The sequence below is a fragment of the Haliotis cracherodii genome, unplaced genomic scaffold (genome assembly GCF_022045235.1).
Source record: "Haliotis cracherodii isolate W230 unplaced genomic scaffold, xgHalCrac1.p SCAF_1, whole genome shotgun sequence".
NCBI classification, from domain to species: Eukaryota; Metazoa; Mollusca; class Gastropoda; order Lepetellida; family Haliotidae; genus Haliotis; species Haliotis cracherodii.
In genome coordinates this window covers 13,928,639-13,955,888 of record NW_027266264.1, presented here as the reverse complement: position 1 = coordinate 13,955,888, position 27,250 = coordinate 13,928,639, and the positions used below count along the sequence as shown (strand labels likewise).

The 27,250-nt window shown below is 39.4% G+C and overlaps 1 protein-coding gene across 1 annotated transcript; it reads left to right on the top strand.

Annotated features, from left to right (window-relative positions):
- The first annotated feature begins 2,911 nt into the window (after positions 1–2,911).
- On the top strand, positions 2,912–25,534 carry LOC139460113 (lysine-specific histone demethylase 2-like). The gene is made up of 20 exons (XM_071241696.1): positions 2,912–2,981; positions 6,329–6,450; positions 7,542–7,694; positions 8,526–8,615; positions 9,183–9,408; positions 10,305–10,346; positions 11,078–11,240; positions 12,140–12,330; positions 12,645–12,818; positions 13,375–13,446; positions 14,046–14,180; positions 17,769–17,940; positions 18,128–18,186; positions 19,435–19,635; positions 20,225–20,299; positions 20,901–21,017; positions 21,698–21,826; positions 23,068–23,199; positions 23,791–23,943; positions 24,577–25,534. The coding sequence occupies exons 2-20, from the start codon at positions 6,380–6,382 to the stop codon at positions 24,667–24,669; spliced, it is 2,448 nt and encodes an 815-aa protein (XP_071097797.1). The 5' UTR covers positions 2,912–2,981; positions 6,329–6,379; the 3' UTR covers positions 24,670–25,534.
- The last annotated feature ends 1,716 nt before the right edge of the window (positions 25,535–27,250 follow it).

Here is a 27,250-nt window from a genome sequence, read left to right as displayed (position 1 = left end):
GACGGTGGTGAGGAGAAATAAGGTTAAGCATCGCGTCCATTATCATTGCACTTATATAGCGACGTGTACGTGTGTGTGTGCGTGTGCGTGTGCGTGTTTGTGTGTGTGCGTGCGTGCGCGCGTGTGTGCTTGTATACTAGTCCCGAATGGTGCCGATTTATAGTGCTACCTCACTGAGATACCATGCCGCAGTTTAACATAAATACCCCACTCAGAAACAGTATACTGACTCCGAGCCGACCAGTCCTTGTTTTAACCCCTTAATGCCGAGCGCCAGACAGGGTAACCACAAGTACCCTCTTTTAACGTCTTTTGGTATGACGTGGTCTGGGTTCGAACCCCGGACTAGACCACGGAGGCGGTCCCTATCTATAATGGACTACCTACATGTAAGTGTTCATTGACAGGTGTTTAGAAGTAAGAAGAGCATGAATACATGACACTCTTTTATGGATAACAACATCTATATTCAAGTCCCGTCTACAAAATGTGAAAATGTATATACATTATTCTTTTTTAATATTACAAAGAAGACAAGTGAACAGACAATAAAAAACATTGTATGTTTGATTACAGTTAGTACTGTGAAACTTTTAAACAAAATTATTTACTATTATTGTTAATTTTCAACCAATGAATGAAACATGACCCACTTCGCACAAAACTCTGGTACGCCGTTTTTATTTGACTCAATTTCTTTTTCAATAAATAACTTAATTTTAACTCTCTCCTAAAATGATTTATTTGAGGATGGACTTTTTTCCATTTACATTTGTAGAATAGCAATTATTTCCAATATTTCCAAGAAAAATAGCATCAAAGACAGAATCAGTTACTTCATCTTTTTAATATATCCAAATAAAACTAATTCAAAAGAAAAATGTATTTTGACCACATGAACACATCTCTCAAAGATCCTGTTTAAAAACTTTCCCAGAATGATTTTACAATTTCACATTCCCAAAGAAGATAAGATATTGTTACAGTATCATTATCTAGATAGCTAAAATCACCAAGATCAGAATTTGTAATTTTAATTCCAGCTAGGAAAGAATTAGTTGGTTAAAATTCTTTGAATAGTTTTCTACTGAAACCATCTTAACTTAGTATCCTGTGTTCTAGAAACAGTTTTTGAAAATATGTGAATCCAGACATCTCTGATTAGATTGTTAAACACATTCAGATAGCATTAGAGATAGAACTGGATGAATTTAGGGTATAATACTAGTTTTTTTTAAAGCAGTGAGAACAATCTCACAAACTTCAGTGAAAACAAACATATTTACAGTTTAACCAATCCCTTTATAACTTAAAAGAGATTTCCAGTGTCTGGTTCATATCATTATGAGTAAAGGATGTGTGGCAATTGAAAATATTCCACTGTCTGACGGATGGGAGGACCTCGTTTCAAATAGCGTTATATAGACTGAAATAATACCAAAATAGTCAATGAAACATACATTCAAATTGTACATATTGTTATATTCTATAAGAGTAAGAACGTCTCCATAATCATAATCATCACAATAAAATATTTGGGATAACACCATATCAACGTGTGGTTCGACGCTAAAATCAAACTAAATGTTAAAAATTAATATTTACTGATGCAGTAACTGGATTTGTAATTTTGGACTGAACACTCGATCGAAAAGGATTATACTTGTCTCTCAAACAGACCCTGAAGCAAAAATAACCTAAAAACACCAAGTCTGCGCGTCATCGGTTTCTGAAAATGAAGAGATCCCGCTCCTCTTTATTTTATGTATTTAAAGACAGTTTAAAGAAGACGAAAATAACATTTAAGTTTCAGAGAGTAAAATTAATATTAGTCGAGGACATTGCACCATTACATACGGGTTTAAACATGAAGCGTGTGATCTGGGAAGGGAATAGCCTGGGGCACTGCTACGATGTGTGGGTAAAGTGGATAGTGCGTGTCGCGGCTGGACACGAGAGATAATGCGTGGGCCAGGCGGGTGAGGCCTTGCCGCGTGGCTGGGCTTCCCGCCATTTCCGTCCAACGTGACGATGTACTTTATATATATATGGGGCGCAGGGAGGGGGGAGAAGAAAAGAAATATGCCCTACCGTTGTACTAGCGCCAGTCCTTCACAATCACTGCGGAATATCTGCATAATTTTTTCAAATATATGAAATGGTGATAAAATTAATCAAGTCTATTTAGATATATTCTACGTATGAACCCAGAATTAAAAAAAACATTTAGAAGAGAGAAATGTATGGTGTGATAAACGCGTTCGTAGACAAAATGTCAGGTGATTCAAGCCCATGAGAAATGGCATTATTTGCTCGGAGACTACACACACCTGCAGCATGGTTCGTGATTCATGTCAAGTTTTTAAGAATATGTATTCGATATACTAACAGTGTTACTTATAATAAAGAAGTTGACATCCATAAATTATCTTCCTTATACAAACATATGTTCAATAAGGACTTGTTATGTGGTAAATATCGTGGTAAATAAATTTTCCCTTTTGCCATTTTAATTAATTCTAACGTGTATTTTTGTGTGTGTTATTTTCTTAAAATTACAGCCCACATATTACTATTATTATTATTTTTACTGCAATTAAATTCAGAAATGCTAAATTCGAACGAAATGTAAACAACATTATATGTGTAGAGCCCTCAACGTGTAAGCCTGCTTCCGGCAGTATCCATCTTAGATATAGAAACCATTTAACTGACATCTCTTCGACAGGTGATATATTTAAAAAATGGGTGAAAAACATTGATATCAAAATCACCTTATTATGACATTTAATTTTGGATTTATTCGGGGTGTGGTCGAATAAACACACACATCGTGTGTGCTACTTTGTTTAACGGGAGGTTTGTATTTTTTTCGAGTTATGCCCCTTCGAATATGAAGATCGAAAAGTCAAGCACTTCCGGGACATTGTTTGCAGATTGAAAATGTGCGAGGTTGACACACATTTTCTGCTAATATTATGGTAAATATTCGCTGAAAATTAATTGCAGTGACGAAATTAGCAGTCTTATATGTTATTTATCTTATTTTGAGATTAGATATATGCATGACATTGTATATCCAAATGAATCTGACTATTCATGCGATTTTCAACGCAAGATTTATTGTCAAAACAATCACAGAATGCCTGTCAAGATGCATGCTACAAATATACATATTTTATAGACTTCCGCTTTACATTTGAAGTAATTGAATTGTTTTCACTGAAAAAAATCATTTAAAGCTCTGAATAAAACTCGATTGTTCTGTTTACTTGTGCATTTCATACACGCTTATCAGCTAGGTATTGGATTCAAACTTCACAGCCGAGATACATTAGTTAAGCCTGTCAATACTGAGTATTTACGACGATATTCACTTATATTTGTACACACACATCCAGTTGCATCATAAACATCATACAATGAAGTCACATTTTGAATATGATAAGTAATTTCACATGTTATTCTAATTTGTTATTTCCAATATAAGCAACATTATCTGCTGATCGGACCTATGCCATGTATGCACACTCAGTGGTTAAAATATGCTGTAAACAACGACACATTTGTTGTCAGATAATACAAGTTATGTTTTTTTCCCTATTTATATTACATTATTGCAAAATTAATCTTACTTATATAACAGTGTATAGCACTATGCAACTTCGGCCATTAGCCCGAAGCCGTTGTGACATGAGGCCATTTTGACCTGCTCCCGAAGCATAAGTTTACATGGTACTAGTAAACATTATTCAGGCCCAGTAAAGTCAGAAACTAAATCATGGTGAAAAAGATGCTGAAAGTTGTGACAAGTGGATGCAAATGTTTTCAAGCCCCCACCCACCTCACTGACACACACACACACAGCCTGTGTACATGATGTAAGTTACATGATAATATGTCTTGCATCATGTTTATTGGCACATGACTATCTCACACAAGAAATTCCTAATTTTGAATACTTTACTAAATCCACTTTGTCCATGTTGTCTACCAATTTTTTCTGTTCAACGCTCTATCAGCTAAGTATAACAAGTTTTAGTTAAAAATACAGATAGCTGTACATACAAAAGACATGTTCAAAAGTCCATTTTTATTCAATGGAGAGCTTGATATTTTGAAAATGCTTCTATTTGATTGTGAACAAATCTGATGTTTAGTCTATTCATGACTGATTCACTTTTATTTCCTTTTGTAATTTTGAGTGAGTCATAAATGTATACATGGTATAAGTGATGTACTGAACTTCCAATCTCTAAGGTTGACACTTTTAGTGTAATAATTGAAATTTCCTAATGGTAAAACTTAAATATCTTTGTTTTTGCTTTAGGTCATAGTCTTTTTGACTATGAATGTGTTGATGTTCTTAATCATGTTAATTGTAAATAGGTTTTGTTGCAAAGTAGTTTTACTAACAGTAGCAAGTGTAGGAAAATGTTTGATTTGTAGACATGGCGTAATATGAAATATTGGGAAACTTTCTTAATCTTTTTCCTCTAACCTTGCCACAAATGTGAGGCAGTAGATTTGATGGAATGTGATCTTTAGCACCCGCTGTACTTAAGCTGTTGAAAACTTCTTGATTAATGCTGAAACCATAAGTAACTTGTGGTTTCGTCGCTGGTGAGTTAAACCATTTGCTGTCAGAATGATCCAATTCAAGGATTGCTTGGTATAGCAACATAGATAATATAATTGTTTTATGAACCATATGAATTTGTCTTTATCACTGCAAATTTCAATTTTAATGTGTTTTGTCATTTCAACATCATGAAGATCAATTGCTCATTTTGATCTCTTGCTTAGGATCATTTTAGATAGTTAATAGTAACTTTTTTGTTGTCATATTTAGGTATTGCAATGCCAATCCAAATTTATTAGAAACAATTGTGGTTGTTAGTCATGTTATTATGATGATTACATTTGATGTATTTAGCTATTATTTTGTATTTTTTGTAGTTCCAATATGTGTATTTTAAAATATATGTCTTTTAACTTATTTAAACACTGGTTTGATCATGTAAATGATTTCATAATTTCTTACAGTGTGATAGGTTATCATAACCTGAGTACTCATACTTTATGCATGTTCCTACATATAATATAAAAATAATGGAATTCTGCGTACATCATGAACATCGAGTGTATGATTATTGATGTTTGTAAAACACAACCTAAGGTCTTAAGTCAATTATTTTGTATTCTGTCTAGGAGTTCTACAACATACAGCTCTCTCAATGCATTCTTTCTAATCCATATTTTCAGTTCCTTAATCCGTTCCATATCTTATAAGCATGATAAGCATGATAAGGGTTATTCCAACGTTTCATGTACAGAAGAACATAAGTAACTCTGCCATGTCATAACAGTTTATGAAAAGATGATTTCTATATATTTTTTGTGGATATGTTTCTTCTTTGCTTTTGTATAATTGAGCATGATTATTACACAAAAGTTTCATTAGCCATAAAAGTTATGAAAAAATATTTTATTATTGTTCCATTTTGAACCGTAACATTTTGGATTCCTGAATTATGTTTCTGAGCCATAACTCTCAGAGTTTACTAAAACTACTTAATAGTTTTGCATGAAACTATGCATGTGCAGTGACCACAATGCTCAACTATTGCCTTTTCATTTAGTCAATATTTGGGAGCACCTTTAGAATTTAATATCACAGCCTCTTGGTCACATGTCTCAAAGACACGTGTCTCAAAGAGAGATCACTGAGAGGAGCTTATGCACACTCGATGACCCCTGATGCATAAGCACCTTTTTAACATACCCAACTGGTAGCCAGTTTCAAATACTCATTTAACCAAATATACATTGCAAATACTATGATGTGGATCCGTGAATATGAATTGTCTTGATTTTAACAATACATTCTAGACAGAACACTTAATCAGTTAATGGACAATGACGTAAAGACTTTCACATGCTGTGATGCTTGATCTCCCTTGTCCGTAGAGCATTGAAACGCCATAGTAATAGTGGTGTCCACTTCAGACAATGCAGGAACTAATCATTGCAAGTGTCACTCCCTTTTCGATGTTTTCTATTTCAAGGTTTGAACTCAGTTTGAAACATTAATTTGAAACCTATAGATTTCAAACCTATTATTTGAAAACATTTTAATTTGCATTATCTTATGAAATGTCCAAGTATGGAGTCTCCTCAATCATGTAAATATTCCATCAGTGCCAACTGCTAACTGGCTTCACTTTAGACTGCTCTGATCATACCTTTTCCATTGACATGATCAATGTTTATTTTGTGTGTTTTTTCCCCACATGTCCAGCATTTATAAGTCATGTTTATTTTGCAGTAAACCCTAGAGAGTGCTATCTCAGCTGTTACCTGTGAACTGATCCAAGTCATGGAATCAGGCAAAATGCCTGGGGAAGGAAGTAAAAATAATGGCCATGATGCCGATGTTGCAGTAAAAAGGTAAAAATACTCTCAAGGACATAGCTTCCTGTGCTTACTGTAACATTCTCATAGTCGTGTTACTGATTCTACCATGACATTGAAGAATGCTTGATTCTGATTGGTTAAGAAGAGGTTTCCATTTTGCTACTGAAACCCCTTTTAAATATATTATGCCTTTTCATTCCAAAAAACGATAGCCTACACATCGATTCATAAGAAAATGGCTGCCGATCAATCACTGTTAAAGCGCTTGGTTCCAAATTAAAATTAGAGGTATCTTCTCTACAGTGGGACTACATCAAATTTCAAAACACAGTAGGTTTATCTCCTAATTGTCACCTATAGCATCTATAAACCAAACCAAAGGCTTGTCATGAACACTCTGGATATTGTCTTTGTAAATACTGTACACATTTTGTTTTTTGTTGTGTAATGCCACACACAGCAGTGTCGACCTGTTAAGATCCGGGGTAGAATAGGTCTTCAGCAACCCATGCTTGCCGTAAAAGGCGACTATGCTTGTCATAAGAGGCGACTAAAGAGATCGGGTGGTCAGGCTCGCTGACTTGGTTGATGCATATTATCGATCCCAATTTCGTTGATCGATGCTCATGCTATTAATCACTGGATTGTTTGGTCCAGACTCGATTATTTACAGGCCGCCTTCAAGTAGCTGGAATATTGCTGAGTGCAGCGTTTAACAACAAACCAACCAACCACAGCAGTGCCTGGGCTAAATGGCAGTCTGTGAATAATCAAGTCTGGAGCAGATAGTATTTACACTTTATAAAATGAATAGACTGATAATCATCTTAATTACAAATATATTACATTTTAAAGGATGGTTACAACTGCAAAAGTTGTAAAATTGGTCACTGTGGTGCAGCTGAAATATTGCTGACCAGTCATAATTTCAACATTTATTTCAATTTTGTTTAGGAAAAGCAAGACTTAAGTAATAGCGATGTTCAGTTGTGGATATCATTATGAAGAAACATCGTGATTTGAAGGTTTATTGTAGTGTGAATATCTGAGACCTTACAACATGTACAAGCAAACTTTTGAATGACTATATCGTGATTACATGTTGAATGTTTGACCATTTTTAGATCAGGTCGCTGTATCAAACGCAGTGCAAAATATGATTCCGATGATTGTGAACCACAAGAGAAGACTTCTATGAACTTTAAGCCAGTAAAGAGATGCCCAACAAAAGGATGTGCGGCAACCACACCAATATGTTTTGCCAAATCCACAGAAAAGTAAGTAATTGTGTCTGTTTTATCTTCCTTGCTTAACATGAAATACTTGGGAGTTGAATCTGTCAGTAAATATGATGCCTATTACTCTACACTGCAAGATTATAAGTCTGTTCATTGACTTCAGATCCATCAATATTTCTTTAACAATGTCAGGCACCATGATAACAAATATCAACAATTTGATAAATTGTTTCACATCTTATCATCATTATCATGATATTGGTTAAAATGCAAAATGGTAAAGACAAGTTTGAACAAATTAGTTCGCGATAGCAATGTGTGTTATGGGACCTTGTTTCTATAATAATAAAAATAATGTTGATGATGATGAAGATGACGATGATGATGATGATTATGGGACCTTGTTTCTATAATATTAAAAATAATGTTGATGATGATGAAGATGACGATGATGATGATGATTATGGGACCTTGTTTCTATAATAATAAAAATAATGTTGATGAAGATGACGATGATGATGATGATGATGATGATGATTTGTACAAAATATCAAAACCATCATTTTAGCTGTTCAGAATATGTGTAATTGAGGATGTAACTTGTGGCCGTAATTCATGTAGTGTTTTCAGCATGATCAGGAAATTTTGTCCTGTTTTTTAAAAATATGATACATGTCAGTGTCAACAGCTGACAGCGAATCATCAAACTAAATGATCTGACCAGCAACTGACATCAAAAAGAAGCTTGTATATACATGTTCACATTATCAGTGTCTGTGTTTACAGTGTCTGTGTTTACGGTGTCTATCTGCCAGTGTTTACCAATGTGTGTCTTTGTTTACCACTACCAGTGTCTATTTGTGTCTGCAGGTGTTGCGGAAGTGGGTACACATCACGCTGGTACCACATGTCGTCAGGGGAACACTTCTGTAATGAATGCTTTGAACATTTCTACAGAGGGTAAATATCTTTTTCAAAAGGTCTTTGCACATAAAAGCAAGCCATCTGTGTCTACATACACATTTGACATGTTTATATTTTTCACCATGTTCAGTGTTTTTTTAACTGCAACTGTCCAATGCATTTCTCATCATGCTCACGATTGTTCAAGACTTGTAAAGATTAGAATTATCTTCAACAACCTATAAGTGTCATAAGAGGCGACTAACCAGATTATGTGGTCAGGCTCTCTGACTTGGTTGATTTCATCGTATCCCTATTGCATTCGATGTTTGTGATGTCATTCACTGGATTGTCTGGTCCAGACTCAATTATTTACCGACTGTCATCATATAACTGGAACATTGCTGAGTGCAACATTAAACAAACAAACAGACAAACATGATGGTTCAAATCTCAGATCAACACCAGTTATGTTCCTTAGTCAGTGTCAAAGAAGTGCTTGTCAGTTGCACTACAATAAAGAATGTTCAGGTCCTGATTATGAGCATTACCATAGTTGAATTTTCTGTAATTGTTTTGCCTGTGGTAACCAAGGTAACAGTGTTTGTTTGATCTCTGTTCCAGCCACAAAGAAGGGTACAATGCATTTGCTGATTGGAAGATGGACTGGTCCACTTATGGCCGATCAGAACCCACCACTAAGGCGTTCATGAGTGACAAGATGCTACCATATTGGTTGCAGTGTAATAAGCCTCCGTGCCGAAGATGGCGCCAGATGACACGTGACGCTCAAGTCACTTCGGACCTGGTGCGCAACTATGTGTGTGGAATGTCGCCTCTTGGTGTGAAGGTGAGTTTGAAAATGCATTTGTTAGCATGAGTAATTTCATTATTGCTATAATTGCTTCAATGTTTTCCATGCAGAAAAGGGTCGGCTTGGTATCCTAGTAGTTAAAGTGTTCGCTCATCACACCGAAGACACAGGTTCAATTCCCGACATTGCTACAATGTGTGAAGCCCATTTTGGTGTCCCCTGCAGTGATATTGCTGGAATATTGCCAAAAGCGGCGTAAATGCACATCTCACTCACATTCCATGCAGAAACTGGATCTATGTGTTTTGTGTGATGGGATATATAGAACGGTTTTAAGAAATGCTGCATAGACTTATGGATTACTTCATAACTACAGACCTGGGTATTTTGTGCTTGATATTGCTGTCCTTAGTAATAGGGCTGGTCCTCATTGACGAACACATCTGGGCAGATGTTCTTAGTTCTTAGGGGGCACGGGTGGCCTAGTCGTCTAAGGCGCCGCGATTCGCTGTGCAGAGTTGCGTCCCTTGGGCACGCCAGAAACCTATGATTGTGGGTTCGAATCCCGGTTCGACCCGATTATGTTTTTAGGTTTGTCAGCAACATACCCGTGCTCATGGTTTCACCGAAATGGTAAACGTCTGAGACCTGCATGACTTCGGGCTTTCCTCCCATATTAAGCTTACACGCCGAGATATAACTGTAATACTGTTAAAAGCGGCGTTAAACCCAACTCACTCACTCCAGATTCCATATAAATATCCAAAGGACTGCAGTTCCTCTTCGTTTGGGTTAGTGAAGCCTTTATATAGCTTCTACATGCTGGTTGCTGCACACATTGTGCAGAAATTGTCAAATGTGACATATAATACAGTTTGATTTTATGAAAGGAATGACAATTGTACTTCATGCAGCTCATTTTGTTTTTCCAGAAGGAAAAACAGTACCAGGCCTGTTCAGTACCTGAAGATGAGGTATGACAGTGTTTTATCTATTGTGTCAAGGTGCTTTATAAGGGGGCTGGGTGTGCAGCCTTGTGGGTAAATACCACCTACAATGGTATATACGAATCTGATCCTTGGTGATCCGTTGTGATGTTGCTAGAAGAAGTTGTGGCTGACAGTGACATCCACCCAACTACTTCAGATGTACATTTGAAAATTATCACTGTTATCAGTGCAGTTATTTATCAGATAAAAAATAAAGTACTATTTGTTCTGCAGTTGTCAGTATACAATTGATTCAAGATTAATCTGTTGTTTTGTTATACTAAAATTAATTTATGAAATGTTTGTTTCATATTTGTTGTCCCATGTTTCAAACATTTGAACTGCAAACTGTGTTGTGCAACTCACAGATGTCATGTTGTTTTCTTGTGATACTTTCCAACTCACAGATGCAATTTTTTTCTTGTTGACAAAATCAATATTAATGATGTGGCAGGTCAGTGATGATCATGTGACAGGTCAATATTCAAGCTCTTTGTCAGCCATGTGATTGACCAAACTCTTTCGCATCAGACTTCTGTTGTTGGGTCAGCACTAAAATGTTTTGTTTCGTCACATGATGTGGATTAACCAATGAAATTCAAACCATCTCAATAGTGGTATGACAACACATTTTGAGGTATGCTTGGAAGAACCTTCATTCACTGTCTTTCAGTTCCCTTTGACCTGATAATGGTATGGTTCCTTGTGTGTTGTAGCGGGTGCAGTTGTTGCGGAACCAGTCGTGGTACTGCCAGCTGACCTACCAGGTGTACTTGCACAGCTTCCCGGGGGTGGGGCTCCTGGCCGACATGTTCCCCGACAGTGTGGGGCTCAGCTGTACTGACCCAATCATCAAGCAACTAAAGGCTAAACCAGTTGGTAAGTAGTGGGTGGAATAATAGCACTCCATTGTTACCCCGGTCATTGGATCAGTGTGCGCTCGATTGCCATTCTCAGCTCCCTGGGGAGTATGCAACCCAAGGTGCCTGTGAGTCACTAGAAGGTTAACAGTCACATTACCATGTCATCCTGCCAGGTACCCATTCACTGCTGGTTGAGCAGAAGCAAATTACAAACATGTTATATGTGTACCGATAGCAAGCTCAGCATCTGCTTGGCACCTAGTAGATTTTGGCTGGTGGGTGTGTCGGGACATGGATGACCTAATCCCAACTGAGATACAATGACATACACCAACCAAATCATCTAATCTGACCACCCGATCCCAATAGTCGCCTCTTATGACAAGCATAGTCGCCTTTTACAACAAGAATGGGTTGCTGAAGACCTTTTCTACCCCGGATCTTCACAGGTCCAATTACTTACAGACTGACCACCCAATCCCATTAGTTGCCCCTTATGACAAGCATAGCCACTGCTTAGGAAAAGCAAGGGTCATGAAGACCCCGGATCTTCACTGGTCCAATTACTTACAGACTGACCACCCGATCCCATTAGTCGCCCCTTATGACAAGCATAGCCACTGCTTAGGAAAAGCAAGGGTCGTGAAGACCTACTCTAACCTGGATCTTCCTGGGTTAGCTGTGATGTAACTGAAATACTGTTCAAAGCAGAGTTATACAAAACTCCCTAACTCATGTTCAAATCTGTGGTGCCACAGTTGGTCATGATGGTGAAAGATGATGTCCAGTAGAGGTATTGTTGTTGTGTATGAGATGTTGACCTGGCAGAAAACTGTCCGAGTCCACAGAATAAGACAGTGCAGTTCCCAAAGTGTTAACCTATGGTTGTAGTGGTATTTTTCCCTGTGTGTGCAGATTTTGCGGATTGTTCGGACTACGCCCGGCCATTCTCCCACCCGGAGGAACCCCAGCATGCCCTGAGTTTCCATGCTAGTATAATGGAGAATGATGAGATCGATGAATTCCCGGTCATGGCAAACGAACACTCCATCCTGTACCTGGCTCTCAGAAACTTTGTCATGGTTCAGTGGGCCCGAAACACCAAGGTAAAGTGTTTAAATTGATTCGGATGATGAGCATCACATCATATCAGGTCATTAATTCATCTGATCGATTACTTTTTCAGAATTTTCTTTTCATTTTAAAAATTATATTGCAGTCATCAAATAACTGTAACATGACCTGATCATATTTCTAATGTAATTTTTTTTTATTTGTCAACAATGCAGTGTACATTTTGAACAGAGATCAACAATGGTCAAGGGAAAATATGTCCCTCATCTTTGAGGCTTATGTCAGCACTTATTGAGTCCTTATAAAAACAGAGATTTGATCGGTTTCAATGAACTGTGATTTGCAGGAATGGCTGACAGTGGATAAGATTGTTCCCGACCTCATCTGCCGTGGCATCACACGGATCCGATGTGTGGAGGATCTGGATCGTATCATCTGGTACCTCACGCGGAAAGGCTTCATCAACACAGGTCTTCTGTCACCCCCAACAGACCTCAAACCTCAGACCAAGCTGCAGAAGGTCGGTGGTGTTGGGATATGTGTTTATACAGACACAAGATTTATACAGGAATTACTCTGATAAAGTCAAAATATAAAGCAATAGGACTCATGAAAATGATAAAGTAGAGAGAAGATGTGTTAGGACATGCATAAGAGGAATTGTTTTGTCCAACTAAAAATTGTTTAGGCTGAACCATTGTTAAAAAAACTTTGTTCAAATATTTATTGTTTATTGTTTATTGTCTTTATAAAGAGCTTCAATACTTTGTTTGAATGTTTTCACATGCTTTAGTCATACCACTGGATAGATATTGTGAGTTTAACATTTTGATGTGTTAAAAACAATGCCAGATGTCTTTTACTAGTTTCTAGGATTTTACAGAACAAGTTTTATGCTTTTGCTCTAAATTTTGACATTTCCAATGAGCTGTGACCATTATACTTTGCATTTAGGAAGAGAATGCTGTTGATCTGTTTATGAATTAATTGACTTTGCAGTCCACCAAAAACTGCTTCTAGTTGACGTAACACTGTAATCACTGATTCTTGTGACATTGTAACCGTTTCTTCATCAGGAGGTGTTAATCATTGGAGGCGGAATGAGTGGACTGGCAGCAGCAAGAGCTCTCAAGAACTACGGTTGTAAGGTAAGAACTACTTGTCAGGAAGTTTTCTTGATGTTGGGCAGTATTCACTCCCACAGAAGAAGCATCTGAAATATGCCCCAAAAGCTTAAGGACCTTAAGTCCCACATGGCCGAAATACATCACAGTGGATTAACCTTTCTGCATGCAACACCAGTGTTGTAACTACTAGTTAGGTCTCACACGTAGACAATCCCAGATGATGCTATAGTAGCAGGATCATGTTGTTCATTTGCAGACCCGTGAAGATCTGGGGTAGAATAGGTCTTCGGCAACCCATGCTTGTCGTAAGAGTCGACTAACGGGATTGGATGGTCAGGCTCGCTGACTTGGTTGATGCATGTCATCGTATTCCAATTTCGTGTATCGATGCTCATGATGTCAATTACTGGATTGTCTGGTCCAGACTCGATTATTTACAGACCGCCATCATATAGCTGGAATATTGCTGAGTGCTGCATTAAACAACAAACATCATAAACATCATCAACATCATCATCATTTGCAGGACTTAGAGTGAGCACTTGATGATGACCCTTTAGGTAGCAGTAGTTATGTCATCATTCAGGAAAGTCAGTTGACCTTTTCTACTGTTGTTGCAGGCAGTGGTGTTGGAATCCCAGAACCGCCTGGGAGGGAGGGTCCATGACGACACGAGTCTTGGAGTGGTGGTCGGTCAAGGGGCACAACTCTTGGCAGGATGCTACAACAACCCTGTGGCCATAATGTGCAGTCAGGTAAGTGAAACAGTTCAACTTGACCAAAAGATGACAACAAGAATTTGGAACTACAGATATCAACAGATCCTTAAATCAATGTTTCTTAGATTGAAACAGTTCACATTCTTGCTCTTAGAACAAAATATCAATGTCATCACCAAGGAAACTGATTACTTTGTTATAAATAGTAATATGTTTCTAAACATGCTTCCTTAGGATATGTGTGAAGATTTTACTGATCATTGCAAGTCAATTATTATGGTTATTGTCTATGTGTCAACTGACAAAGAGGGTCTTGTTGAAGTTCTCTGAATGTCTGTATTACCTGTCTATGGGACATTGGTCTCTGTTGCTAATATTACATGGAGACTTTCTTTTCTTTTGTTAACTGTGATTGTTGCTGACTTGAGCTATCGCTGACTGTTGGTGACTTGAGCTATCCGTGACTGTTGGTGATTTCAGCTATCGCTGACTGTTGGTGACTTGAGCTATCGTGACTGTTCATGTCGTGAGCTGTCGCTGACTGTTGGTGACTTGAGCTATCCCTGACTGTCCATGTCGTGAGCTGTCGCTGACTGTTGGTGACTTGAGCTATCCTTGACTGTTGGTGACTTGAGCTATCCTTGACTGTTGGTGACTTGAGCTATCCGTGACTGTGGGTGACTTGAGCTATCCGTGACTATTGGTGACTAGAGCTATTCATGGCTGTGGGTGACTTGAACTATCTGTGACTGTTGGGGACTTGAGCTATGCATGACTGTTGGTGACTTGAGCTATTCATGACTGTTGGTGACTTGAGCTATCCCTGACTGTGGGTGACTTGAGCTATCCATGAATGTGGGTGACTTGAGCTATCACTGACTGTTGGTGACTTGAGCTATCCCTGACTGTTGGTGACATCAGCTATCTATGACTGTTGGTGACTTGAGCTATTCATGACTGTTGGTGACTTGAGCTATCCATGACTGTGGGTGACTTCAGCTATCTGTGACTGTGGGTGATTTGAGCTATCTGTGACTGTTCATGTCGTGAGCTGTCGCTGACGGTTGGTGACTTGAGCTATCCCTGTCTGTTGGTGACTTGAGCTATCCTTGACTGTTGGTGACTTGAGCTATCCATGACTGTGGGTGACTTGAGCTATCCGTGACTATTGGTGACTAGAGCTATTCATGACTGTGGGTGACTTGAACTATCTGTGACTGTTGGTGACTTGAGCTATTCATGACTGTTGGTGACTTGAGCTATTCATGACTGTTGGTGACTTGAGCTATCCATGACTGTGGGTGACTTCAGCTATCTGTGACTGTGGGTGATTTGAGCTATCTGTGACTGTTCATGTCGTGAGCTGTCGCTGACGGTTGGTGACTTGAGCTATCCCTGTCTGTTGGTGACTTGAGCTATCCTTGACTGTTGGTGACTTGAGCTATCCATGACTGTGGGTGACTTGAGCTATCCGTGACTATTGGTGACTAGAGCTATTCATGACTGTGGGTGACTTGAACTATCTGTGACTGTTGGTGACTTGAGCTATTCATGACTGTTGGTGACTTGAGCTATTCATGACTGTTGGTGACTTGAGCTATCCCTGACTGTGGGTGACTTGAGCTATCCATGAATGTGGGTGACTTGAGCTATCACTGACTGTTGGTGACTTGAGCTATCCCTGACTGTTGGTGACATCAGCTATCTATGACTGTTGGTGACTTGAGCTATTCATGACTGTTGGTGACTTGAGCTATCCATGACTGTGGGTGACTTCAGCTATCTGTGACTGTGGGTGATTTGAGCTATCTGTGACTGTTCATGTCGTGAGCTGACCGTTGGTGACTTGAGCTATCCCTGTCTGTTGGTGACTTGAGCTATCCATGACTGTGGGTGACTTCAGCTATCCATGACTGTGGGTGACTTCAGCTATCCATGACTGTGGGTGACTTCAGCTATCTGTGAATGTGGGTGACTGTTGGTGACTTGAGCTATCGCTGACTGTTGGTGACTTGAGCTATCCTTGACTGTGGGTGACTTGAGCTATCCGTGACTGTGGGTGACTTGAGCTATCCGTGACTATTGGTGATTAGAGCTATTCATGACAGTGGGTGACTTGAACTATCTGTGACTGTTGGTGACTTGAGCTATTCATGACTGTTGGTGACTTGAGCTATTCATGACTGTTGGTGACTTGAGCTATCCCTGACTGTGGGTGACTTGAGCTATCCCTGACTGTTGGTGACATCAGCTATCTATGACTGTTGGTGACTTGAGCTATCCCTGACTGTTGGTGACATCAGCTATCTATGACTGTTGGTGACTTGAGCTATTCATGACTGTTGGTGACTTGAGCTATCCATGACTGTGGGTGACTTCAGCTATCTGTGACTGTGGGTGATTTGAGCTATCTGTGACTGTTCATGTCGTGAGCTGTCGCTGACTGTTGGTGACTTGAGCTATCCCTGTCTGTTGGTGACTTGAGCTATCCATGACTGTGGGTGACTTCAGCTATCTGTGAATGTGGGTGACTGTTGGTGACTTGAGCTATTCATGACTGTTGGTGACTTGAGCTATTCATGACTGTGGGTGACTTGAGCTATCCGTGACAGTTGGTGACTTCAGCTATCCATGACTGTTGGTGACTTCAGCTATCCATGACTGTGGGTGACTTCAGCTATCTGTGACTGTGGGTGACTTCAGCTATTCATGACTGTGGGTGACTTCAGCTATTCATGACTGTTGGCGACTTGAGCTTTCCCTGACTGTGGGTGACATCAGCTATCTGTGACTGTTGCTGTCTTGTATTGTCGGTTGCAGTCTTGTATTGTCTGTTGGTGTCTTGTACTGTCTGTTGCTGTCTTGTACTGTCTGTTGCTGTCTTGTACTGTCTGTTGCTGACTTGTACTCTCTGTTGCTGTCTTGTACTGTCTGTTGCTGTTTTGTACACTCTGTTGCTGTCTTGTATTCTCTGTTGCTGTCTTGTACTGTCTGTTGCTGTCTTGTACACTCTGTTGCTGTCTTGCACTGTCTGTTGCTGACTTGTACTCTCTGTCGCTGTCTTGTACTGTCTGTTGCTGTCTTGTACTGTCTGTTGCTGTCTTGTATTCTCTGTTGCTGTCTTGTACTGTCTGTTGCTGTCTTGTACACTCTGTTGCTGTCTTGTATTCTCTGTTGCTGTCTTGTACTGTCTGTTGGTGTCTTGTACTGTCTGTTGGTGTCTTGTACACTCTGTTGCTGTCTTGTACTGCCTGTTGGTGTCTTGTATTCTCTGTTGCTGTCTTGTATTGTCTGTTGCTGTCTTGAACTCTCTGTTGCTGTCTTGTATACTTTGTTGCTGTCTTGTACTGCCTGTTGCTGTCTTGTATTGTCTGTTGCTGTCTTGAAATGCCTGTTGGTGTCTTGTACTGTCTGTTGCTGTCTTGTACTGCCTGTTGCTGTCTTGTACTGTCTGTTGCTGTCTTGTACTCTCTGTTGCTGTCTTGTACTGCCTGTTGCTGTCTTGTACTCTCTGTTGCTGTCTTGTACTCTCTGTTGCTGTCTTGTACTCTCTGTTGCTGACTTGTATTGTCTGTTGCTGTCTTGTACTCTCTGTTGCTGACTTGTACTGTCTGTTGCTGGCAGGCTGGGATGGAGCTGACGCCAGTGAGGGAACATTGTCCACTCATCACAGAGGATGGGCATGTCGTTACAGAGGATGTTGATCGCAGAATTGACTTCCATTTCAATGCAATGCTGGATATCATTGCTGAGTGGAGAAAGAACAAGGATATCACAGCTGATGTCAGCCTGTTCGGTGAGTTTGTAGATGAAGAGTAGACTTTGGAATAAACATGCACCACTAATGTTTAGAATAAAAATACTTGGATATTTTAGACACCACGCATTGTGTTGCTAGTCCGACTCCTGGGCATTAAGATCTTCTTCCTGTGCTAATATATGATGGTTTTACTATGTCATCACACATAATTTCATGCTTTCAGAAAAATTCTATGAGATGCATCAACAATTTGTGGATGAGTCCCAGATCATGTTCACGAAGGTCAGTATCAACTCAGCAAATGTTGTTAGCAATGTACCTCCTCCGTGGTCTAGTGGTAGAGCGTAAACCAGGTTTGATACCTAGGTATGCGAAGTCCATTCATTGATCAGATGTTCCCTTGATCAGATGATGCCTTGATAACATGTTATGGTTTAGATTGGATGTCAGATTTGGATGACCGTGCAGACATTCGTATGTGATCTGACCACCTCTGTTGCCTAGTGGTAGAGGGTCTGCCCTGATTGTGGAAAGTCCGGGGTTCACTTCTGTGTCATACCAAAAGTCGTCAAAAGATGGTACTTGTTGTTACCAGGTTACCCTGTCTGGTGATTGGAATTAAGGGACTGGTTATTTCGTGTTAATATCAAGCATTGGCTTGTTGGTTATAGTTGAGGAAATATGTTCTATGTTATTTTGTCTGTCATGGTTATTGAGCTTGTTATTAACGTTTTATCAAAGTGCAGATGCTTATTTCACCGCCATGAGGAATCTTAAGAAACATGGATTTCTAACTATTAATACTGTGTTATGTGCACACTGTACTTCAACATGGGTTTTGTGGGCATGGGTGGCCCAGCTGTCTAAGTCATTGCACCTAGCTTGACAGTTGTTCCATGACTCCTATGCCAGGATCCGCTGGGCATGATTCCATGTGATCATGTGAATTTCCAAATTCATGTTTATATGGTTAAGGTGTTGTTTGTTTGCTGTTTTACGCCGCACTCAGCAATATTCCAGCTATATGACAGCGGTCTGTAAATAATCGAGTCTGGACCAGACAATCCAGTGATTGACATCATGAGCATCAATCCACGCAATTGGGATACGATGACATGCGTCAACAGGTCAGCGAGCCTGACCACCCGACCCTGTTAGCCGACAAGCATTGTCACCTTTTACCACAAGCATGGGTTGCTAAAGACCTTTTCTACCCCGGATCTTCACGGGTATTATTATTTTGTAGAGGTGACATGTGTTTCTCTGATAACAGGACCAATACAAGAGGAAGAGGCTTTAAAGCTTAGCTTTACATTATTTCATTGAATGCAATGTTTAAATACCTGTACATTTAAGACAATAAGATCTTTAGTAAAATCCCAATTTGTGTAAAAAATCCTCAAATTTGCCTGCCAAGGGCACTTAGTTTGGAATAGTAAATATATCCCTGTTACATATAGAACTGTTCTGTCATTCTTCCTCTCCTTGGTATGTAACATATCATGAATGTTTGTTACCTTCCCTCCTCAGCAAGAAGAGCAGGTGCTCCAGTTCCACATTAGCAACCTGGAGTATGCCTGTGGCGGCTCTCTCAACAATGTATCTGCTCTCTCCTGGGATCAGAATGAGGCTCTGCCCCAGTTTGCCGGATCTCATATCTTTGTCAAGGGAGGTTACTCTCAAGTGCTAAATAAGATGGCAGAAGGGCTTGATGTTCGGTTAAACCATCATGTGAGTTCAAACAGAAAGTATTCTATATGTCAAGAAACTGTTCATATTGACAATTATATTTTTTAACTTTTCAGTGATGTATTGCAGCAGACTATGAACAGATGTGATGTGTTGATTATTGAAGTGATGGGTATCGGCCTGAATTTTGTCCTGCAATTTGTTGCAATAATGATTCATGTATTGCAATACGAACCACAATGTATTGCATGCGTATTTTCATATGGACCTGAACAAGACACACACACCCCACCCCACCCCACCCGCATGTTTTTGACAACTTTGTATTTCGTTGGATGTTGCTATGGTCACAAAGCATGCGTAATAGACACATCATATACAGGATACTGTCACAAATCCTTTCAATGTTTCGACAGCAGGAAAAGTTGTTAATTTCTTGATTTCAATTTCCTGTGTAAAATATTCCATCAAGATGATATACATGATTTTGAAAAACACAATATGTGGTATGTATTCATTGGTATTTCATATTGTGGTATACCGGAATACCAGTAATATCGCGCACCTCTATTACATTGCTACTACTAACTAGGCAAGACTACATATTTGAAATATATGATGACTGTTTCAGGTGTCTAAGATTGACTTCAGTTCCGATCCAGTTGTTGTGACCACTACCTCAGGTCAGGTCTTCCAGTCTAAAGCAGTGAGTACTGACATCGTATTCCATAGCGACTGGATTGTTATATCTGTGGCAAGGTCTTCACTTCAAACAATAGGTCTTCTTTCTCAGGTCTTCCAGTCACATGTTATACTGACAGTTCAAGTCATTTTGTGTTGTACTTGACTTGTTTTTGAGACATTGGTTTTAGGAATTGTTCAGAGACTAGCTGTAATGGTGACATCTGACAAGCTGTGTGTTTTTTGTGTGCCCCAAACAGTTCTATGCTGTGCCAGGATAAACATATCGATGGCAAGAGTTTTTTATTCCATTTTGTATCTGTGTATGGGAACTTGTCCCTTCAAAATGAGACAAAGTTGAGGGTTGTAGTTCTGAGACACATTTCTTTGTAGTTTTAGAACCATGAGATCACATTTTCTTCTTTGGAGAATATTTCTTGTACGTGATGTGTTAGAAAGTAAGAAAGTAAGTATATGAATAAAGTTTGATTTTTATTCTTCTTATGTGTGATCATTTTTAGGCTTTGAAAATTGTTGGCAGTTTTGGCATCCTTTTGTATTTGACATGATGGGTTTTGTTGATGTACTTAAAGTTAGTTTGCACTATTATCTTTTGTCTGTGTCAGGTGATAATGTCAGTCCCCCTGTCTACTCTGAAGAATCATAAGATACAGTTCCAGCCACACCTGCCAGAGCGGAAACTGAAGGCCGTCATTGCACTGGGGGCTGGGCTCGTGGAGAAGGTAAGAACATAATGAGACGATTTTCATTTGCTTTGGGACAGAAATTGAAATCTGACACTTGGGTCCCACACATTTTTCACATACAAAAAGGATCCCCTGCCACAAAATATTTCAAGAGGCGTTGCTGAGTAAGAATTGTATCTTTTTAGGCTACAAGTGATAATGGATTGTTTATTGCTAGAGTATCAGAGATCAGTAGAAAGTGGGAGTACTGCTACTTGATGTGAAGATTTCTCATGTTATAAGAGGATCCTGATGGGGTATACTGTTCAGCGTAAAACAACTGAAAATACGCTATTGTAAATGTAAGATTAGTCAAAAGATTAAAGTAAAATGTCCCTAAAAACAGCTTAGCATTAATTAAAACTAAACCAGTTGTTCCCATGTTTCCCTACAGACAGACTGACAATCTGTATTCACATAAGAGATGATTTCACATTTTTTATTAGACTTGACAAAAAAAAGTGGGTTTTTGTTCAGACTAAGCCAATAAGATAATGACTACTTACTAAAGGCCCAAAATTGTACTACCTACTGACTTGTAACACCCCTATCAAGACCCTCTCATAAGTAGGGACATAGAATAGATGGGGATGATATGTATTTGCGATGGGAAGATAGAGGTCACAAATTACAATGAATTTCATTCATGATAGTAATTTTCTGTTGCTGATTACTAGGTTGCATTGAAATTTGACAAGAAATTCTGGATCAAGAAAACCAAAGGTGAAGATTTCTTCGGCCATGTTCCTCCCCATGAGTCAAAGCGAGGACTGTTCAGCACCTTCTATGACCTGTCTACCTCAAAGGTGAGCTTGAATAACACAGGCCTATGAAGTAGACAATGGATATATTATCAGGTTATCCACTAACACCACTGGGTATTTAAATACATGGTAATACAGGGTGTGCACATTGCTTGAAAAGACCTTGAAATCTACCCGAACTACACATAGCATTCACATTCATTTTAATACAAAATACAAACATGCTTGTGAAATTCTGCAAATTTAAACTTCATAGGTGATTTTGCATACTTTGTTTCCATGATGATTGCTTGAATTGCCAGTGTTTTACCAAATGAATGTGACTGTGATCTGGGATGAGTTACCTCCCTTTATATTACACTCCAGCACTGACTATTTGCATCGTGTTTGTGTTTGTGCATCCGTTTGCCTTGTATTTGGGTAAAGAACCTTGAAAAGGCCTTGAATTTGTTGAAGACAAATCTGTACTGTCGTTGGTGAGTTTCTGTTTGCATATGCAGAAACGACAACACAGTGACGTTTTTTGAGATATGTATACAGTCCGCACATATGATGTCCCTCTAACTTCACACTATCAGGATACTTGGAGATAGGATTTGGTTTGTCTGTTTGTTGTGTTAACTATATAGTCTGCAGTGTTCCATCTATATCATGAAAGCTTGTTAATTAGTTTTGGGCTGGACAAACCAGTGGTTGATACAATGAGCAACATCCCATTGCAACATGACACAGCAATAAACCAAGTGCACTTATGACAAGTAATAGACTGGTGTGGACTTGTTTGAATCTTGGGGCCCCATGCAGTTGACTTATCATCATTTATCACTGGTATCGAAACAGCATGAGTAATATTGGACTTACATTGTGTGTTGATGCTTTTTTAAGGGAGATTCTGGGGATGAACTCATGTTGAAATTAAACAAGACTTGGGTGGCTGCGACCCTAGACAAGCGCTATCATATGGTGGTCTTAGGGTCGAGGCAACCCTAGACTAGCTGAAATATATGCTTGTCCTGGGATCACAGCAACCTTAGACTCACTCTAAGATATACTGGTCATGACATCATGGTGACATAGACTCTATAAGGTATCCTTAGCTTATGGCTTGGAGTCCCTTGATGTGTTTGGAACCCTTCTTAGGAAGTATTGTGATCTATGAAAGAAGATCATTTTCAGTGATTTGAAAATCTGGATTAAATATATTGCTTGACTAGATACTTGTTTTGCATGTACCATGTACCATGCATCATTGACTGATCTTTCTGAATCTACCTCTGTTGCAGACCCCTAATTGTAAAACTAACATCCTAGTGACACACATCACAGGGGATGCTCTCACCCTGATAGAGGGGAAGAAAGATGCCGAGATTGTCAAGATGTGTGTTGCAGTGCTGAGGAAGCTCTTTCCTGAAGAGGTGAGAAATGATGTGCTTAGGTTGTGGATGTGTGGAGTGATGTGAAGAGGTGAGAAATGATGTGCTTAAGTTGTGGGTGTGTGAAGAGATGAGAAATGATGTGCTTCATTTTATGGGTGAGTGGAGAGGTGTGAGGAGGTTTTGATGTGCTTAAGTTGTGTCTGTGCGACTCATGTGAATATGTTCTCGTGTTGAAGTAAGCTCCACTAGATTGTCATGCTCCAAGGCTGACTGACCACCTCTGTGGTCTAGTGGTAGAGTGTCTGCCTGGAGAGAGGAAGATCAGGGGTTCGATCCCTGTATGCATCATACCAAAAGACATAAAAAGATGGTACTTGTTCTTACCCTGCCTACGCTCGGCCTTAAGGGTCTCAATCTAAAGCAAGGACTCGTCGACTTGAAGTCAGTATACTGTGTCTGAGTGGGGTGTACTCATATTAAACTGGGGCACGGTAATTTTTATGGCTAGTCCGACATTAGCCACACACACACATGCATACATGTCGTGATATAAGTGCCATCATTGTGAGCGCGACGTTTAACCCCATCTCACCTCCCCTCACCCAGGCTGACTGTGTGCAACTATTTCAGAGTGTCCCGGAGCCGAGTCAGTGGTTTGTGACTCACTGGAGGGACCCCTCCAACACAGGCATGGTGTACAGCTATCTGCCTGTTGGACGAGAAGGCGCCGTCTACGATGCTCTTGCAGAGGATGTGGAAAAGAAGATATTCTTTTGTGGGGAGGTATGTCATGTTTCGGCTAGGTAGCAATTGTTAAGAAGGAAGAGACTTTGCAAATATTTTCATAGAAATGTTATCATGGTGCAGAGTTGGGTGAATGGAACACTCATCTATTGCCACCCTATAAAGCCTTTCTGTGAGTTTGCTTTCAATCATAAGTTTGTTTGTTTGTTTGTTGTTTAATGCCGCACTCAGCAATATTCCAGCTATATGATGGCAATCTGTAAATAATCGAGTCTGGACCAGACAATCCAGTGATTGACATCATTAGCATCGATCCACGCAATTGGGATCGATGACATGCATCAACCAAGTCAGCGAGCCTGACCACCCGATCCCGTTAGTCGCCTCTTATGACAAGCATAGTCGCCTTTTACGGCAAGTATGGGTTGCTGAAGACCTGTTCTATCCCGGATCTTCACGGGTCTACAATCATTAGAGCTATTGCTGTTTCTCTTTGTGAAAGATAGTGATCTGCTCAACATTTGTATGACCCAGCCTTGTCACAAAAGTTCAAAGTTGGGTCTATCTCTAAATTGTATTGAGTCTATTGTAATTGAAGTTCATTCTGTTGATCATAAGATATTGACATTAATTGTTTCGAAGGTGTAAAAGAACTGAACTGTTATCTTTCAGGCAACAAACCGCCAGTTCCCACAAACCGTGACAGGAGCTTATTTGAGTGGAATCAGGGAAGCAGAAAAAGTTCTCATGCAGATGATCTCATGACATCGATAGTGACCACTTATGATGAACATCTTGGTCATGTGACTTTATCATCCAATCAGATTTTCATGTGTATGGCATGATCTTCATTAACCAATCAAAGATCAAACCTTGATGATCAGCTGATTTGGATGACCAGTCAGATGTGTTGCTGAGGATGATGTATATGTAGCTTAGTAGATACATCAGTATAGCATTTGGTACATATCTAGTGTGGATATTTGTTCACTGGTCACAACATGCTGGGGTATTGCCTGTAAGATGGACATTGTATACATTTGTATTCATATACCGGTCATTCTATTTTTGTAATGCAGAGTTGATGTGAAGTGGTAGATCTGAATGAAGTGCTACAATGAAGTGTTGTGAGCTGCAGAAGTAGCTGATAGACTTGAGCCATGTAGTGCCGAAAAGACCATTGTTTGAAGACACAGCTGAATTAGCAGAATTACGGATCATTGAATAAGTGATCCAAAACTGTGAATGGATCAACATCCTTCAGCTGTAATTGTGTATAATGTGGATTGAAACTTCCTTAGAAATCAGATTGTTGGACAATACACGATTCCATTGTTTGAGAAATTTTCAGGAAGGAAAATAGAAGACGTGAAAAATCTGAATGTTTCTCTGAAGTATGGCGATGTTTGTACTGTGTATAAACACATATCCTGAAATATTTTGTGAAGCTGTGCAACAGAAGACAAATCGAATATGAATAATTTGTTGAAGAAAATCTGAAGTGGTGCCTACGTACAGACAATAGGTTTTGAACATTTCATTATGAAAACAACAGGATAGAGATAGAGAAAACCGATACATTAGGTCCACGGGCCCTGTTCCACAAAGCGATCATAGCGCTAAGATGATCATAACTTCCATACTTTAACATAGACTTACGACAGTCGTAGCGCTATGATCGCTTTGTGGAACAGGGTCCTGGGGCCTAATCCACCAAGGAATCGTAGTGCTAGGACAGTCGTAAGTCTATGTTAAAGTCTTAGAGTTATGTTCACCTTTGCACTTAGATCGCTTCATGGACTGAAGTGATTATAGTACTACTACTGTCACAAAGCTGATATGATGACTGTAGTGCTACGATAGCTTTGTGAGGCTGGGCCCAGGATGTTGATGATTATTAGCCAAGTGAGTCAGTGTTGCAAGTCCCTAGTGGTGAAGTTTCCAGAACCCAATCCTATTTATTATCATTCTATTCGTAATTCAATTTTTATCCATGTATCATATTTCTTGTCTACTGAATTGAAAGACCTTACGTTTTTCTTTGTATGATCCCCTCAGGATAACGTCAGCATGGCTGAACTTTGAAACATTTCAGTGCAATATGTAGGATATCTTTTGTCTGTGGCTCTTCATGCTAGCTTAATCAGTGTTCATCGTGTGGCATTGTCAAACTGTTGAATTTCCTTGGTACATAAATATAGTTGAATCTTGCTTCTTCCCTGATATAGTTGGAATATTGCTGACTGGGGAGTATTGACTCTCAGATGTGGCAGACATGGGTGGCTCAGTCATCTAAGGTGCTGCAATTTGCTGTGCAGAGTTGCATCCCTACGATTGGCCAGAAACCTATAACCACCGCTTTGAATTCCATATTTGTGTCTAGTAACTCACCACCGTATTCGTGGGTTTCACCTAAGTGGTAAATGTCAGAGACCTGTGTATCACGTTTTCTGCTTCACATCAATCTGACATGCCGTGATATTACTGAATAGTCTTCAAACAGTGTTAAACAAACTCACTCACTTAAACGTATGATGTAAAACATACTTTTAATGGGCCCTCTTTTACCCCTTGGGAATTATTTTGGCTGCTTTTTCTGAACAGTGCTGAAATTTGGCGTGGCCCAGTTGAACCCAGTTGACCGTGCCATCATGTTTGAAAGGAAATTGCGTTTTCCAATGTGGTATTTCATAAAGAAAAATAACTTTGGTCATGAGAATCACACTGATCAAGACTTAGTTTTCAAATGTTTGATAGATTCAATACTGTACGAATATGTGATCCACAAAACAGAACTTTACTAGCCAGCAGGTCCTGCTTTTGTTGCAAGGAATGGTCTGTCAAAAAACATCTCAATAGCTAACACTATTCAGCCTGTCAATGTGCGAGTGCAGGCTATTGACTGGCCCACTTGGACCTTGGACTTGGAACACAGCAGGCCCTTTCTGTCCTCCTATGGTCAAAGGACCAGCGGTTGGTTGACACCTTACATTGGTAAGCTTAAACTGCTAGCTTAAACCTTGATATTTTGCATAAAGACTTCCATCTAATAGCATCATGATCATATCAATTAGAGTGTGTGGTACATATTTTTTATGTTGCTGACTACCGGTAATTGCTAGTCATTGAGTGCTATTTGAAACGCCTTTTTACATGTTCAAAATACAATGACATAAAATTGATATGCTGGTGTGTATTAATTTTGATCAAATAACATTCAGAGTAGCCTCCCTTAGTTTACAAGGCTCCCCAAAGTCCACGTTAAACCAGAGACCATATAATAATAATCTATTATATGGTCTCCGATTAAACTAACCCTAACTTACTTAGTTTTGATATAACTAAG

What these genes read in the sequence shown, in the direction of transcription:
- LOC139460113 (XM_071241696.1), top strand. Translation starts at nt 6,380, where the DNA reads ATGGAATCAGGCAAAATGCCTGGGGAAGGAAGTAAAAATAATGGCCAT. An exon ending in TGGCCATAATGTGCAGTCAG is followed by an intron (nt 14,181 to 17,768) that starts GTAAGTGAAACA and finishes TGTTGCTGGCAG; the next exon opens with GCTGGGATGGAGCTGACGCC. An exon ending in AGGTCTTCCAGTCTAAAGCA is followed by an intron (nt 20,300 to 20,900) that starts GTGAGTACTGAC and finishes TGTCTGTGTCAG; the next exon opens with GTGATAATGTCAGTCCCCCT.